Source organism: Pseudopipra pipra, chromosome 3, assembly GCF_036250125.1.
Source record: "Pseudopipra pipra isolate bDixPip1 chromosome 3, bDixPip1.hap1, whole genome shotgun sequence".
Lineage (NCBI taxonomy): Eukaryota > Metazoa > Chordata > Aves > Passeriformes > Pipridae > Pseudopipra > Pseudopipra pipra.
Genome location: NC_087551.1, coordinates 3,510,308 through 3,526,354, shown reverse-complemented (window position 1 = coordinate 3,526,354; position 16,047 = coordinate 3,510,308). Strand labels below are relative to the sequence as shown.

General features: G+C 36.6%; 1 protein-coding gene across 12 annotated transcripts in view; it reads left to right on the top strand.

The window, feature by feature from the left end:
• USP34 (ubiquitin specific peptidase 34) overlaps positions 1 to 16,047 on the top strand; it is a 106,414-nt gene that overhangs the window by 68,715 nt on the left and 21,652 nt on the right. For 6 of the 12 annotated variants that reach the window (XM_064647470.1, XM_064647476.1, XM_064647472.1 and 3 more), the window contains exons 38-57: positions 159 to 311; positions 705 to 809; positions 1,348 to 1,403; positions 1,503 to 1,623; positions 3,489 to 3,672; positions 6,995 to 7,158; positions 7,781 to 7,846; positions 8,836 to 8,982; positions 9,050 to 9,127; positions 9,228 to 9,305; positions 10,020 to 10,114; positions 11,083 to 11,255; positions 11,514 to 11,667; positions 12,292 to 12,370; positions 13,405 to 13,458; positions 13,554 to 13,649; positions 14,561 to 14,625; positions 14,722 to 14,797; positions 14,897 to 14,944; positions 15,318 to 15,449. In XM_064647470.1, coding sequence (XP_064503540.1) covers positions 159 to 311; positions 705 to 809; positions 1,348 to 1,403; positions 1,503 to 1,623; positions 3,489 to 3,672; positions 6,995 to 7,158; positions 7,781 to 7,846; positions 8,836 to 8,982; positions 9,050 to 9,127; positions 9,228 to 9,305; positions 10,020 to 10,114; positions 11,083 to 11,255; positions 11,514 to 11,667; positions 12,292 to 12,370; positions 13,405 to 13,458; positions 13,554 to 13,649; positions 14,561 to 14,625; positions 14,722 to 14,797; positions 14,897 to 14,944; positions 15,318 to 15,449 — 2,124 coding nt within the window. The remainder of the gene's footprint in view (positions 1 to 158; positions 312 to 704; positions 810 to 1,347; positions 1,404 to 1,502; positions 1,624 to 3,488; positions 3,673 to 6,994; positions 7,159 to 7,780; positions 7,847 to 8,835; positions 8,983 to 9,049; positions 9,128 to 9,227; positions 9,306 to 10,019; positions 10,115 to 11,082; positions 11,256 to 11,513; positions 11,668 to 12,291; positions 12,371 to 13,404; positions 13,459 to 13,553; positions 13,650 to 14,560; positions 14,626 to 14,721; positions 14,798 to 14,896; positions 14,945 to 15,317; positions 15,450 to 16,047) is intronic. The other 6 variants (XM_064647478.1, XM_064647474.1, XM_064647477.1 and 3 more) reach the window with 3 other exon arrangements.

Here is a 16,047-nt window from a genome sequence, read left to right as displayed (position 1 = left end):
ATTATTTGTAACACCTCCTTTTAGAAAGGTATGTTCTGCCTTGATAACCTGATAGATATGATGAGAGGAACTTGTGTACCTATGAAAGAAAAGCCAATAAAAGGAGAAATACTCCAAATAATGTGTGTAATCCTTTAATTTTGTTCTTTTTCCCCCAGACTGCAGTTCGCCACGAGTCCTGCAATGGGTTGTACAAGTTGTCTCTGTCTGGGCTGGATGGGGGAGACTCCATCAATAGGTCCTTTCTCCTCCTGGCTGCATCAACACTGTTAAAATTTCTCCCTGATGCTCAAGCTCTGAAACCAATTAGGGTAAGAATTTAAGAAATTACAATTTCACAGTATTTTTTCTCATTATCAAAAAGGATTAAAATTAGAGTTGTGCTTAATGTTGAAATCAGCCAGAGTTTCTCATGTTTTGTCCGGTCTAACACTGAATATTTTTGCAGTTTGCAGTGGGTAGGATGAGGTCAGCAATATTCTACAAATTTTTAACAGATTTCAAGAAAATTTCAAGAAAATTAATAAGTATTGCAAAAGAAAAATAGAGCACACACTGTTACTGTTGTAAAATCCGTTGTTCTTACCTTAAATAGAGGCTTGAAGAAAGTAATATTCTTGTAGCAGTTCCTGTGTTCAGTGTGGTTTTGTAATCCAGTTGTTTGGTCTGATGTGCTTCAGAACAAAAGCAATTTCTTTTCACAGATAGAGGATTATGAGGAAGAAACAGTGCTGAGACCAGGCTGTAAGGAATATTTCTGGCTGCTGTGCAAACTGATTGATAACATCCATGTCAAAGATGCAAGTCAGGTAGGTTTGCTTTGTGTTTAAATTGCTTCTTTAAATTTGGTGTTTCAAGCCACTTTTGCTTCAGTGTGAGACATTTTTACTTTAAATACAATGAACTACTGTGAACAGGTCTTGGATCTTTCCCATCTCCCACCTTTCCCTACTCTGATGTGTGTTTAGGAGCTCTTGGAAGCTTCAGATAATGAACCTGTAGAGTCAAGAAGGGGGAATGGTTGTGATGCACAAAGAACTTAATTGAAGGTCACACACATGTCAGTACTGTAATTTTCTGTGAGATTCACTGTTGATAATTCCAGTGCTAAAAAGGAGGAGCTAATCAAGCTGAAAGAGCTAAAAAATACAGTTCACAGTCACTTAGCAGAGGTTAGAAATCAGAGCATGTTTGAAAACGAGTTTTAATTGTCCCTGTTTTGCTGTATTCAATAACAAAATTTCATCCAAAAGCATAACCATAGTTTCAGGCTAGGCTTATACACTGTAACTGATGGGGTATGTGATTATTCTCCATTTATATTCCATTTTCTTTATTTTTAATCAGACAACACTACTGGATTTAGATGCACTAGCGAGACACCTTGCTGACTGCATTCGGAGGTGAGCTTTGCTCCAGTGGTTTCACGTGGAATTTGCATTATATTTATTGTTGGTGGGGCAGAGTGGTGACAGTTCTTCTCTCTCTGTGTGCCTGTGTAGCAGAGAAATCCTTGACCATCAGGATGGGAACATAGAAGACGATGGGCTCACGGGGCTGCTCCGTCTTGCAACGAGTGTTATTAAGCACAAACCACCCTTTAAATTTTCTCGGGAAGGCCAGGTAAGAAAAGGCCACTAAGAGATCAAAATGGTGTCATCTTTTGTTGCTACACACTCTTCATTTCACCTTTTTTACGACATTTTGTTTGCAGAGCTCAATATCTGAAAGTGTGTTTTGTTTCTGGTATGTTCTTCATGTAAGATGGGAGAGTGGGAGGGGAGGTTGCTAACAAATTCTGCTTTGTGTTAGTCTAAAGAAAAAACATAAAATTCTGTGGGGTAAAAGCTGATTTTAAACTGATGTTTTTTCTGTAGAGCATACTGAGCTTATTATTGGGCCTTTAGTGAGGTTTCAGCAGAAAAGTAGGGCTCTGTGTCCAATTATGGTGTTTGTATCCTCTCTGTTTACTTTGTTAAATGTCCCTGAAGGTAATTTGATTATCCAAAAGTTTTAATAGTGTCCACATGGTGCACTGCCTGACATAAAGTGGCATCACTGACAGCATTTTAAAAGGCTGCTGCTCTAATTCTCCTGGAATAAGTGTATTTTAAGTGTGGAGATCTGGCAGATTAAATCAGAGTAAGAATTCAATTCACAGAGTGCAGTGTGGAGGAGAATGGAGAAATTAAAATAGTAGAGGTGTGGAAAGGTCAGATTAATGTAGCTTGGATATATAGAAAGAATAAGAAGAATTCTGTGTACAGTTAAGAACACAGTATAAAGTGCAGTAGGGAAGAGTTTTGTGTTGTGTCCAGTGCAGTAGAACAGGATTGTGAAACCAGGTGCTTCCCTCTGAGCAAAGACTGGTGAAAAACTATCCAGGAAAATCCACTGGCAAATCCATGCTTTGCTGAGCCTTTTCTTCACTACAGATTCCTTCTCTGACTAAGTAAACAAAATTGTTTACTTTGGGCAAAATATTGGCAAAATTGGGCAAATATTTTGCAACTTCACAGGTGACATTTTGTGTTTTACACATAATCACTGCCCATCTTACTCTGCACTGTATTAAGGTTGTAGGGGTTTCCCTGCACACTGGAACAAGGAGTTTTATGGTGATTTTGTTGTGTAGTCTGCAGAAGGCCATTTCTTGCAATATTTATAATTAAGTTAGATTTTACAGCATTAAAAGGGGTTTTAACTGAATATGCCTGAATGGGGAAATTCAGGATGAACATTATTTATTTTAATATCAGTGTACAAATTGTAGAATGAGATGTAATAGTTGGATTTGTAGCTTGTGTTCTAGAAATTGGGGAAGAATTCTGGCCCTTTTTTTTGTTATCCTTTTGATATTTTACTTCTGTCTTTATTTTAATAATCTACATAGAAAGAAGGTGCTGATGTTTAGACAAATCCATCTCATTTTTTTGGTGTATTATCTGGGATGGTAAAGATAAATAACAGTAATATGTATTTATTACCCAAAGGCAACTTGACTTGGTACAGCTATGCTTTTTACATTTTATAACTCAGTTAATCTTCCAAACATGAAACAGTACAAAATATACCAAAAGTACACGTGGTATGTTTTGTTAGATTAATTAGTGATCCATGGAACTCCAATAAGTAGAGATTAAGGTTATGTGCTGTTTGTCCATGGGAAGGACTAGTCTTAAAGTTGCTAAAAATATATATGTCTGGTACGTCAAATTAAATTATCAAATTAAATTTATTAAATAAACCAAGGATAACTTGTCACTCTTTTTCAATGGACATGTTTCTCTTTAGGCTATAATATGGCTACAGTGTAGTTTATGTGGAATAAGTTGTTGGAATTGGTAATTCAGAACTTGTATTCAGGTTGGAAAGTTATGTGTGATAGAGGTCTAGAAGGTCTTTAGACTAGAAGCTTGTAAATATATGATTTATCTTTTAAGAATACCTTCAAAGCTGCTAAATGTGCCCATTTCCCTGTTTCCCAGGAGTTCCTGAGGGACATCTTCAATCTGCTGTTCCTGCTGCCCAGCCTGAAGGACAGGCAGCAGCCCAAGTGCAAATCCCACTCCTCCAGGGCTGCTGCCTATGACCTGCTGGTGGAAATGGTGAAGGGCTCCGTGGAGAACTACAGGCTGCTCCACAACTGGGTCATGGCCCAGCACATGCAGTGTAAGGACCTTCAGTCACTCCAGCTGGGCAGGGTTGTGTGGCCACTGCTCCTGGAGCTGCACTTCATGTCCCCTGTCACTCAGGGCAGTGGCACAGAGCAGGTCTTGGCATCATTTGCTCACCTAGACAAGCAGTGGATTTAATCCTGTGTATAATTATCAGTTCTGTTCTTAACTGTGGGTTATTTAAGGTATAAATTTATACCTTAAGGTGGCCCTGTTAAATGACACCAACACAAGGACAGCACTGTTAGAGCAGATTTTACATGTTTCTTCAACTTGTGCTGGATTTTAATTTCTGTTTTCCCTTATTAACATGAAGAAACATGGTATATTTATACCTAAAAGTACATAAACAACACTGAGGTAGATGTTTTAGCTCTGAGCAGCACTGTCATGTTTTCAGAGTCTCTGATATCATTGCCTTTACCCAGCACACAGAACTAATACAATTTTGTTCTGCCTCTTGGCTTCCATGCTTCCTGTGTCTTTGGAACCACAGTTCCATGTATAACATGGAAATGACCAAAATCTGAAGTTATTTAATATTTTATCTTTGATTTGCAAATTCTCATTGTGAGTTTTTAGCTTGCCAGGTTTCCTTTCACGTGCCCAGGTTGTTAAATCCTTGTAACCTGAGGATTTGTAATGTGTCTGTGGAATTGATTTAGTGCCTTACAATATGGGAAGCAAAAGGTAAATTTGACCTTAATAATGTTTTATGTTCTGTTTTCAAATGCCTGGGACCTTCCAAAGTGTCACAGGACACTTAGTGAGCAGCACTAATCACTTACAAATGGTTTTAGTCTGGTTCCCATCTTCTTGACTGGCAGATGAGGAAATATTATGAAGAACATATTTAGTGAAAATACTGGATATTTCTGTTTGCTGTGGGCACATTATCTGAGGTTGTTGTATCTCTCCAGTGCAGTCATTCATTTTTTACAATTAGTATTTTCCTCCAAATCCCACTAATTCCTCAGTGCTGAAGTTTTCTTTAACATTGACCACAGTTGTTACCTTCTTCCTAATCTATTCTCTAGATTGTTTGCTCCTTCCTGAGTTCTCCAGAACCATCTGCTCTGTGCTCCTGCTCCATATCCAGAATATCTCATTGCAGGGATGTTAATTTTATTACAGCTGGCAGAGAGCTCTTCTCTCTTTGTGACGAGGAACCAACACAGCACTTGTGATACCTCATTTCTTTAAAGGCTTGTTATTCCATTGCTGTGATCCAAAGAGTCTTAAAACTGGATTTTTCCACTTTACTTATCTCTGTAATCCTTGTCTTAAAAAATCTTAGTCTTAGGCCTGTCTCTCCATTCTCCTTAGGAGAAACATTAAAGAAAATATTATAAATTTCCATCCTGTCTTCGGATTTTAACATATTTTATTAACTGGGAGTTCATGCAGGCTCTGATATTACTGAGGATTGGATTTAGTCCCCTCAGTTGTTCATAAAATTTCTTGCAGTGTTTTGGAGTTTCACTTTCTTTAAAGACTAATAAAACCATTCAGGTCAAAGGAGGGAAACAAGAAGCAGCTGCTTTGCTTCCAGGGAAACTTAAGATCCTGTGTGGTGTGTTATGGTTGGAGCAAAAGCAGCATCACAAGGTGGAATATAGAGAAAAATCACAGTCATTCGAAGAGGAAAGAGTCAGCTTTACTTTGCTTAAAATAGAACATGAATATTGCAAGTTTGGTTTCAAGTTTCCCCGTCTCTTCCTGAGAAAAGGCTGGTTTCTATAACAACAGCGAGGAATAAAGAAGATAGACAGAAATGAGCCTCAAATTTACCTTTCTAGTTAAGATCCATATGGAAGGAGGAAAACTTCTATTATGCAAATGAAGACAGACACTTTTAAAAATGCCAGGGTGGAGAAAACAGGATCTTCCTGAGAAATTCCATGTCAAATTTCTGGATGCTGTTTGCTGGATTGAAGGAGGTGGAAGATGCTCCCAGCTGTTCTCACGGAGTACAAAGGACTCCAGTGATTTCTCTGCACTTACAGCTTGATGAGCTCTGAGCAGAGTGATGGAGGCTGAGCCCTCACATCAGAAAGGTTGAATTAGGATGTTGTAATTTAGGGATTGCAGTTCAGGGAGGGAATCTTGTGTTATTCTGCCTTGCTAATGACCTTCTCCAGGAGGTTAAACACGGAGGGGAGCTTTGTTCCAACTGGCCAACCAGCTCGTGGAAGCAGGTAACCTGAGGTCACACTGCTGAGATTTGTTGAAACAGGAGAATTTAAAACTCTTTCCTTCCCTCCTTGAAGCTTCAGGGCTAATGGTTGCTTTGATGCCAACGCCAAAATGAAGGGCACAACTATTCTTTGTTGTGCAACAGAACATCTTGTGGGTCTGGTCTCTGCAGGAGTGAGGATCTGCTGAGAGGATGCCAAAGAGTTTCCTGAATTTCTCTCTGGTGGTATGAATTGAGAAGAATCCTTAAGGAGCCTTTAATCTGTGACAGAATAGTTAAGGATTTAAAATTTCAATCTTGAACCCACACAGCTTTTATGGATTGTACCATAAATCCAGTCTGCTTTTTTTGGAAATTCTTTTTTCTCTATCTGAACGTGCACTTCAGTAGAGGTTCTGAATTATTTGTGGGACACACTGTTTATGGAGAATGGTATCTTTGGGGATGAATAGCAAAGCTAGAGCATTGCAAGCTTTTGTGTCCAACTTGTGGCATACCAAGGAAGATAAACTCCAGTGAATTCCTTTGGACACTGGGTTTGTTCCTCTCATTTAGTGCTTGTGTCATGAGTTGCCTCTGCAGCTCAAACAATTAATTCCCCCCTCCATTCTCCTGTGTGGGATGCTGGAAGGAGAAGCCTGACAGTGTCTGGGAGCAGCACTAATCACTTACAAATGGTTTATCTTGTCTGGTTCCGATCTTCTTGACTGGCAGATGAGGAGAACATTCCCAATTTCTGGTTTCTTGGCTTATTAACAGAATCTGTCAGACTTGCCGAGCTTGTCTGGTGCCTTCCCGTGTAAGGAATGCATTGCTGTGCCTGGTAGGAAATACAGAGGAATAGAACACTTACAGGAAAAGCAAATGTCCTTTTCAATCTGATTCACTCTTGATGTGCTTTGGAAAACACAGCAGATCCTTCCAGCAGAAAGCGATTTTCCTGAAGTTCCTACAGTGCATTTTCCTAAAGATCAGGCACGGTCTGGCTCGTGCCTGTAAATGTACAGTGCAGAACTAGACATTTTTATTAGTGTGAACATAAAGCTTTCATAAAATTGCATTTATATTTGTGTAAATTGCACTTGGAATTGATTTTGTTTTCCTGCTTGTGTTGTTCCAGCTTCCCATGCCCCCTACAAATGGGATTATTGGCCACACGATGACGTTCGTGCCGAGTGTCGGTTTGTGGGTTTAACTAATCTTGGAGCAACGTGTTACTTGGCCTCCACCATCCAGCAGCTCTACATGATTCCAGAGGCCAGACAAGCAATTTTCACTGCAAAGGTACCTGTGGGGCTCCTGTGTTCCTTGGGTGAATGGATGGTGTCTAAAGTGAAGAGGTTTTCTCTTGAATATGGTTGTAACGTGGTATTTTCTTAAGGTGGCATTGAAATAAAACATGTCCTCAAACTCATTTTTCTGTTGCTCTCATCTGGATCCGTTCCAGTTTGGGTTTGTGTGAATTGGCTGTTGTTTCTCAACTCCCAGTTTGTCATTTTCTTAAAACAAATGTCATTCTTCTTGCATGTTTATAAAGTCCCAGAATATGTATCTTGTGCCACCAGAAGTACAGCAGGTCCTGTAAATTACTATACATTGGTTAACCTCTAGAAATACAATATTATTACTTTGTTATTTCTTGTAAAGAGAAAGCTTCATTTTGGTCCCTCACATATATAATGTGAGAAATATTAGGTTTAATTAGGTTTTCATTTTAGACTTAAAAATAAGTCTAAAAAATATAAGTTTAAGATAGTAGACTCTGTGTTCTTGTACACAATCATTTTTCTTAATTGCCTGTAATAAAGTGGTTGGGTTTTTTATTTGGTTGTTACATCTTTTTAATGTCTGGTTTTGGAAAGTTATAAGCAAAAAGATAAAGTCTTCTTTTATTCATTTCTTTCAGTATTCAGAAGATATGAAACACAAGACCACTCTCCTAGAACTCCAGAAAATGTTTACATACTTAATGGTAGGTATGAAAGAGGGTATTTGAAAGATTATTCTGTTGAAATGAAGCATTAAAAAGCAGCTAAAATTTGAGATTCCAGAATCAAACATAATAAAGGCAGTTCACAGGTGTTCACTGCTGGGAAAATAGTGAAACAAGTCTGAAATAATGAAAAAAGACAACTCAGGAGAGCTTGACAGTGGCTTTTGTGTAAGAAATTCATAACCACTTTGAAGACAAGTAGGGGGAAGGAATTTTGATGTGTAATGCCTGCCACAAATCATAGAAAAAAAATTAAATCCAGGTATTTACATAAGCAGAAAATAATATAGGAACATAAATCATCCAGAGATTTACTATTCTTTACATCTTGAAGAAAGACTATTCCAAACCAGGCAGTATTTACAGGAAGTACTGCCTTGCTACACATCCTTAAAAGTCTGTATATATTGTTTAGCACAAAGTTCCTTGTGCTGTAAATTGTTGTGCACTCCCAGTGTGCAAGGCAGTGAAAAAGGGATTCTAAAGAATTGCTTTATGCTGCAAATTCTTTTCTCTGGCTAAACACATCCAGTTGGGAACTAGCTGGTAACATAGAGGAGTCTGAATGAGGATTGAGCCCTTGATAAGATTTAAGTCAGCAGTGTCCAGAAATACATAAATACAAGCTGATATTCCTTGTGTTTTGTATCTGAAGAGATCTGCAGCAACTGGATGTGTCACATCTTCAGTCAAGGAGTTTTATTTTAATGATTCATTTTTATATTTATTAAGTGTTATTTAACACTTTTCTCCCAATGATATTTTAATAATATAATAATAATAATCATCAATCAGTTAAAAATTGGTTTCCATTTCATAGGAGCATTTAGCACTTAAACAACTGTGTTAATAAGCATGTGGAGATATTGTGTATAAAATATGTTCTTTTTTAAACAGATATGTCTGTGTAACTTCAAATAAAAAGGATTTGTGTTGATTTGGTTTTGCTTGATATCTTTTACCTCAAGGAAAGTGAATGTAAGGCATACAACCCAAGACCTTTCTGTAAAACCTATACCATGGATAAGCAGCCCCTGAACACTGGGGAGCAGAAGGATATGACTGAATTCTTCACTGACCTGATCACAAAAATAGAAGAAATGTCTCCAGAACTGGTGAGTTATTAAGAGGGAGCAAAAGGGAACTTGAAAACTTACAGATTTGCTCAAAATTCCTTGACAGAATTTATTAATTCATTCACAGAAAAATACAGTGAAAAGTTTGTTTGGAGGTGTTATCACAAACAATGTTGTTTCTTTGGTAAGTGTTCCTTCTCTGGCCTTAGCTTTTAAAGACTATTTTTTCCTAACTTGTCCAAACAGTTATTTCATTGCTTTTCTCTTCCACTGCTGTGATTTAGGACTGTGAGCATGTCAGTCAGACAGCTGAGGAGTTCTACACTGTAAGGTGCCAGGTGGCAGATATGAAGAATATTTATGTGAGTAATGCCAGGCTGAGATGTGTCTGTAGATCACAACCATAAATTATAAATGTCAAGCCTAAACACTGCCCCACACACTGTTGAATATCTTGATGCTTTCTGTATCTGCTCTCAAATTTTGGCTTGTTTCTAGGTTGATATTATGAGGTAATTTGGTTTCAATGCAACGTGCTCTCAGCTGGGCCCATTTGGCATTGACTAAAGATTTTGTTACAGTCAATAATCACTACTTATTTCTGTGTTTTAAACTTTCTATTTACTATTTCTGTGTTTTAAAATGTGCCCATTTTCATGTGAGAACTATAAATGTCAAAAGATTCAACATATACCAGCACAGTTGCTTATTAAGTAAATTTAAAGCTTGCACCAGCATAATTCTACATTTTCAAGCTTTTTAAACAACCATTAATCCCCACGCTTGGAATTTGAATTTAAAGGGCTTGAACTCTTTGAGACAGCTTGGAATACTGAGTACCATTTGTCTGAATTGGTTCCTTAATTTTGTGTGTGGGTTAGGAAGTGGTTTTCCTGTCAGACTCTTCTCTTAGTTCAGGTGTGTGCTCTGTCTTGAAAACCTTTTGGTGCCTTTGACCAAATGGAAATGTTAATTAAACTTACTTTGAGATTGAAAGGTAGGGGCTTGGAAGGCAGGCCAGAGATATAAAGATCCAAAATGAATGTAAACTCTTTTTTTTTTATTATTATATTTAGGAATCTCTTGATGAAGTAACTATTAAGGATACTTTGGAAGGTGACAACATGTACACGTGTTCTCACTGTGGCAAGAAAGTGAGGGCTGAAAAAAGGTATGATTAAAAATAAATGAACATTCCTAAGGGATCTTCTTAGTGAATTACTGAAATTACTGTTGGAATAAGAGTAATCCTTAAGGTGAAACAGGGCTGCTCTTTCATTTTCTACTGTGTAGTCCTATAGGGATGTGATCCCTGTGCAAATCAGAAGAGAACCAGGAGATCAAATTCCAAAAGAAAGAATCTAAGGTGTCTTAGCAAAAGATTACACCTAGGCAGGAAAATGTTCATGACCTTTTTTAATTAAAAAAAAAAAGAAAGTAGAAATTACTACCTTTTTGAAACATTAGTTCTTCTGTTTTTAAAATATTGAATTCTTTCAGAGGTTGTTCAGTACTTTGGTTGCTCATTATGCAGGATAATTGCTTAGGTTTTATACATCACCTCAAGTTGCTTAATTAAAATTAGCTTTAAAAATGTTTCTATGTCTGCTGATAAAGAGAAAGTAAATTAAAATTTTATGTTGTCTGAAGAAACTAATAAATTTCGAGTTGGAAAAGCTCATAGGTTTTTGTTAATTTACATGGGTGAAAGAGTAAGTTGAAAATCATTATTGTAAAGCTTATGAGATTTAATACAAGAGATGTTCTGCTTTGAAACTTTTATTTTAGAAGACAGTACCTCCCTGCAGTGAGGGGATTTCATTGTTAAATTCATTCACGGCTCATTTTAGAAAATTGCTGTTCGTGCCATACGAGTAAATTTGACATCTCTTCCAAAGTACAGTGAGATCCTAAATTGAATTTTCCAATGAGCTAAATTTGACCTTTCTGCTGCCAGTTAGTCTGCCCTGCTCCGGGGCATTGTGAGAGCTGAATTTTATATTTATGTGACACATTTTTATTTATTTATTTAGCAGCAGATCTCCAATATTATAGTTGAAATAAATGTTTAAAATCTCTGTGAAAATCCAGTTCGCCCTGCTAAGCTTTTGTAAGTCCTGATTATTTCTGATCCTTCAGGGCATGTTTTAAGAAACTACCTCGTATCTTAAGCTTCAACACCATGAGATACACATTTAATATGGTGACCATGATGAAGGAGAAAGTCAACACACACTTTTCATTCCCTTTACGTTTGGATATGACTCCTTACACTGAAGATTTCCTCATGGGAAAAAATGACAGGAAGGAAGGTATGGATTCAACAAGCTTTGTCTCTTTTATCTCTGTATCACTTTCCATGGAACAGAAGCCTTTTAAGGACATCAAATCAATATTCCCAAAGTCACACATTGTATTTCATGTAAGAAAAACGGCCAATTATTTTTGGTTTCGTTTACTGTTCAATTTGAATTTATTTTTAAAATATGAGAGAAATTGCAAATAGTTACATGCAGTTTGTTGCTAATATTGAAGTTGGGGTGTTTAAATATTGTGTTGAATTATTTCAGGTTTTAAGGAAGATGGTGGATATTTGAAAGAAACTGAAAGTTATGAATATGATCTGATTGGTGTCACAGTTCACACGGGAACAGCAGATGGGGGGCACTACTACAGCTTTATCAGGGATATAGTCAATCCCCATGCCTACAAAAACAACAAATGGTGAGCTCTGCAAACCAGCATTTTGTGATTTCTCATTTTAAAACAACTAAAGCTCATTTGATGGGTGTAAGTGTATTAATTTATTACCATACAGATTAATTTGCTGGAGGTGGGATAGTTGTGGAGTGCCTTGGACACAGGGGTGGCCTCACATCACAACCAGGGCCTGCTTCCTGAGGGGCCTAGATTTTAATCCATTCCAGGACAAAGGAACAGGAAGATTTCATAGATTGTCCTTCATAAAATCTGCTTGGATCCAGCTACATTTAGGAATGTAGAATTCAGGAAAGGGAAGAGACGTGGACATGGAAAGGAGGAGGGTCTTCCAGGGAACACCCTCCGCTTGTAATTTCTGGATGCGATATTTCCATTGCTCACTGAGGCCCTGGAATAGGAGACAAGATTTCCTCTATTCCTGTTCTCTAGCATAGCAGGAATATTTTACCACTTTCTCTCATCTTATTGGAAGGAAATCACTTTTGGGCTCAGTTTTTCATTTGCCGTGATTCCAACAAGACACCAGGCATTAATGGGAATACTTCAAGGAATCACTTGAAGAGCTCCTGAGGCTTTATTTGCCCTCAGGGATGAGCAGCAGTTGTTTCACAGCTCCCTGTTTCACAGGTACCTTTTCAATGATGCTGAAGTCAAACCCTTTGATTCTGCCCAGCTTGCTTCAGAGTGTTTTGGTGGAGAAATGACCGTAAGTTATTTTATGTATTATAAAGTTATGACTTGAATTTTTGTCATGTTCAACTGTTTAAAATATCTGTTCCAATCTGTCACAATCCAGGTATTTTTATGGGGGTTTAAAGGAAAATATATACTACTGTATAAGTAATAGTATAAGTATTACAGTAGTATAGTATTACTATATTAGTAGTAATTAGTATATTGGTAGTACTACTATAAGTATATAAGTATTACTAATAGTACATATATTACATAGTACATATAATACATATAATATACAGTACATATAGTAGTACATATAATACACAGTAGTATAAGTATTACTAAAGAAGCAAAGTTAATTAATGAAGTGTCTCTCCAAAGTGAGGTATTTCTTTACTGTATCTAGGTTTTTTCATACTATTTATTTAGTTATAAAAAAGTGAGTATGCAGCTGATTTAGGAATCCTTCTCTTGGATGGCTGCTTTGCTCAGACCATGGATGGAAGGAATAATTACTTCAAGCTTATGCCTGGTGTGGAAAAACAGGGCTTTTGGATCTTTGTCTATGCCCTGTGTCACATCAGATGGAATATTTTTGCACAGTATGAATACCAATAACTGTGTAACACTCAACTGTTCTCAGGTTATGCTCGAATTGATCATTATTTATAACTGTATATCATGGTAGAAACCACATAATGAATAACACAGTATCTTACTGACACAGTTCTGTGCATAAGAAAACTTCTTGTCTGACAAAGGCAATATGCAGAAATAAATCAAAAAGTTATTTAGTTTGGTAAAAGGTTAAAATACCTTTAGGTGCCTAAGAAGAAGAGGTGTCAAGGAGATGGATGAGGCAGGAAATTGCTTGGGATGTAGGTCACAGCATTGCAGAGCAGCTTTGGAAAATCAGGATAGGCCACTGGAGAAGGAAAAAAGAAACAAGACTCCTTTGAGAAAGAAATTGTCAGCAGCCTCTCTGCAAATGCCATGAAATAGTTCACATTTATCACAATTAAAAAGCCCTTATAATTAATGGTTTTGCTTTCTTCCTGACAGACAAAAACTTACGATTCAGTTACTGATAAATTTATGGACTTCTCCTTTGAAAAGGTATTTCTCTTCCAAACACTTGTCATGTGCTTGTATTTCTGATCTCCTGATTTATCTCTCAAAGCAAAAATGATAGAGATGTTTTTCTCTCCAAGACACACAGTGCTTACATGCTGTTTTATAAACGGATGGAGCCGGAGGAGGAAAATGGCAGAGACTACAAATTTGATGTTTCATCAGAATTGCTGGAGGTACAAGTTGATTTGTTTTAACACCCAATTTGAAAATCCCAAACGCATCAGAAACCTGAATAAACATGGGAAAGCAAAAGCAATGTGAATCTCTAAGATGACAGTCTTTTCACTGTCTTCCTTAGGACAATGCCATGGGATAGGAAAGAAATTATCATTTAGGTTTTTTCTCATTTTATCCTAAATATTGGATATATCCCTTTTTATCACCTGGATAAAAAGTATCCCCGCTCCCCCTGGCCAAAAGTATTGCTTTAGCATCTGCCACATTTCAGGTTCTTAACTTAAAAAGACTTTTCATCCCTGGCCAGCAAATCACATCATGCTTTTTATCCTTCTAGGTCTTAAAAATATTAATAGATTTTATCAGAGTTGAACTTTTAAACCGTTTTTATGTGAAAAGCACTATGAACAGATTTGGTCACAAAAATCACTTTGGAGAGAGGAACAGAAACATGAAATCCTGTTCTGGTTAATGAGGGAGAGTCAAATCTTACTCTTCAGGAATTTATTGGAAGGGCACAGAGCTCATCAAGCTTCAGGTTCGACTTCAGTTGTGGTTGAACTGTGATTCTTTTTCAACACCTTGGACCAGTTCTCCAAATTTCAGCCTCAAAGTCTGAATAAAGTTGTAAAAATGAGGTCACAGCAAGAGGAGAAGCTTTGAAGCTCTGCTCTGCAGTCATATGACAGGCAAAACTAATATTCACTATAGGACGAATAAAACAACTTTGTGCCAAGTTTTTAAAATAAAGAAAATGTTTCCAGAACTAATTTTTCACAAGCAAAAAAAAAAAAAAGTGTTGATTTTTTTTTTTTAACCATGGCAAGGATTTAAATAGCCTTAAAATCATACTTAAGTAGTGAAATAAACTGCTTTCTTGTATCTGATGTTAGCATTTTTTCTTCAGTGGATATGGCATGATAACATGCAGTTTCTTCAAGACAAGAACATTTTTGAGCATACATATTTTGGGTAAGTTTTTCTTTAAAAATGTAATATTAATGCTTCTTTTCTTCTTGCAGATTTTCATTATTTATTTTAATTAACAAATCAAATTACTGACTCTAGGTTTATGTGGCAGTTGTGTAGTAGCATCCCAAGCACACTACCAGATCCAAAAGCGGTTTCTCTGATGACAGCAAAGGTAAGGATTTCCAAACTATATCACCCTATATATTAACCTTTCCCTTGTTTACCTTTTAATTCCTCCATCCTAAATTAATGGTGCAATTTTTTTTTCCAGTTAAGCACTTCCTTTGTACTAGAGACATTTATTCATTCAAAGGAAAAGGTATTTTATTTACTTGTAAATTCTTATTAAGTAGCTGCATGAATAGAGAGTGAAAAGTATTTCTGTACTTTTCATTTTAGAAGTGTGATTATTGAGCTGTCACAAGTAGCATAGACAATGCAAATTAATATTTAAAGAGTCATTAATGTCATTTAACACATTTATAATAAGCAGTGCACAATGGAATAAAATGTATGGGTAAAAATGTATGTATTTTTCTGTAGATGCAATGCCTTACTAATTTATAAAACAGTTATTGTTTATAACTCTATTCTTAAGATTTGGTGTTCTGCCTAACCATTTAGAAATGTTTAAAGATGAAGTTGAAATGTATTCTTTGAAGTTATAGTTTTCTCTGTATTTCTTTTTGCAGCCCACAATGCTTCAGTGGATTGAACTGTTAACAAAACAGTTTAATAACAGTCAGGCAGCTTGTGAAGTAAGTGACTTAGGAACTCAGCAAAGTACAAACCAACTTTCTATATATTGTTTAACTTTCCTGGAGGTTCGTATCCCTGGAATATTTTGGACTATGAACTGCTGTATGTGGTGTATTTGTGCACTATGAGATGAAATTCATCCTCTAATTCCTGCAGATTCTGGGGAATGACTTAACTTCTCTTTACAGAAACCTTTGTTGAGACCACAGGGCAAAATCATTTTGTCACTGGAATAAAAGAGACAGTGTCACAATGTCTTTATTTGGTTGATTTTTGCATAGTGATTTGTGTAATTAAGATATGTTTAAATTAAATCACAGACAGGCAAAGAATTCTCGTGTTGGTGAAAGCAATTCTGAGATTCTGAAGAAAAGTTTGTGGTACTTGCTGTGATAGTTTGAATGTACAAGCAGCCCAGCACATACTGTGTCTTGCATTAGACCTTATTCAGTAGAAAGGAATTAAAATTATCATTCTATTATAAGTATTATATTCTATTAAAATTTCTAGGTTGATAAACTGTTGTGTAACATTCCACATTTGGGTGGTGCAGTAGCCTCAGTGTGGTGCAGTCCTGAGATATTTGAGTAAAGATATTTTACTATAGTAAAGAATACACAGGTGCAACTAAAACAAAAGTAAGAACATTAATACATTAATTCT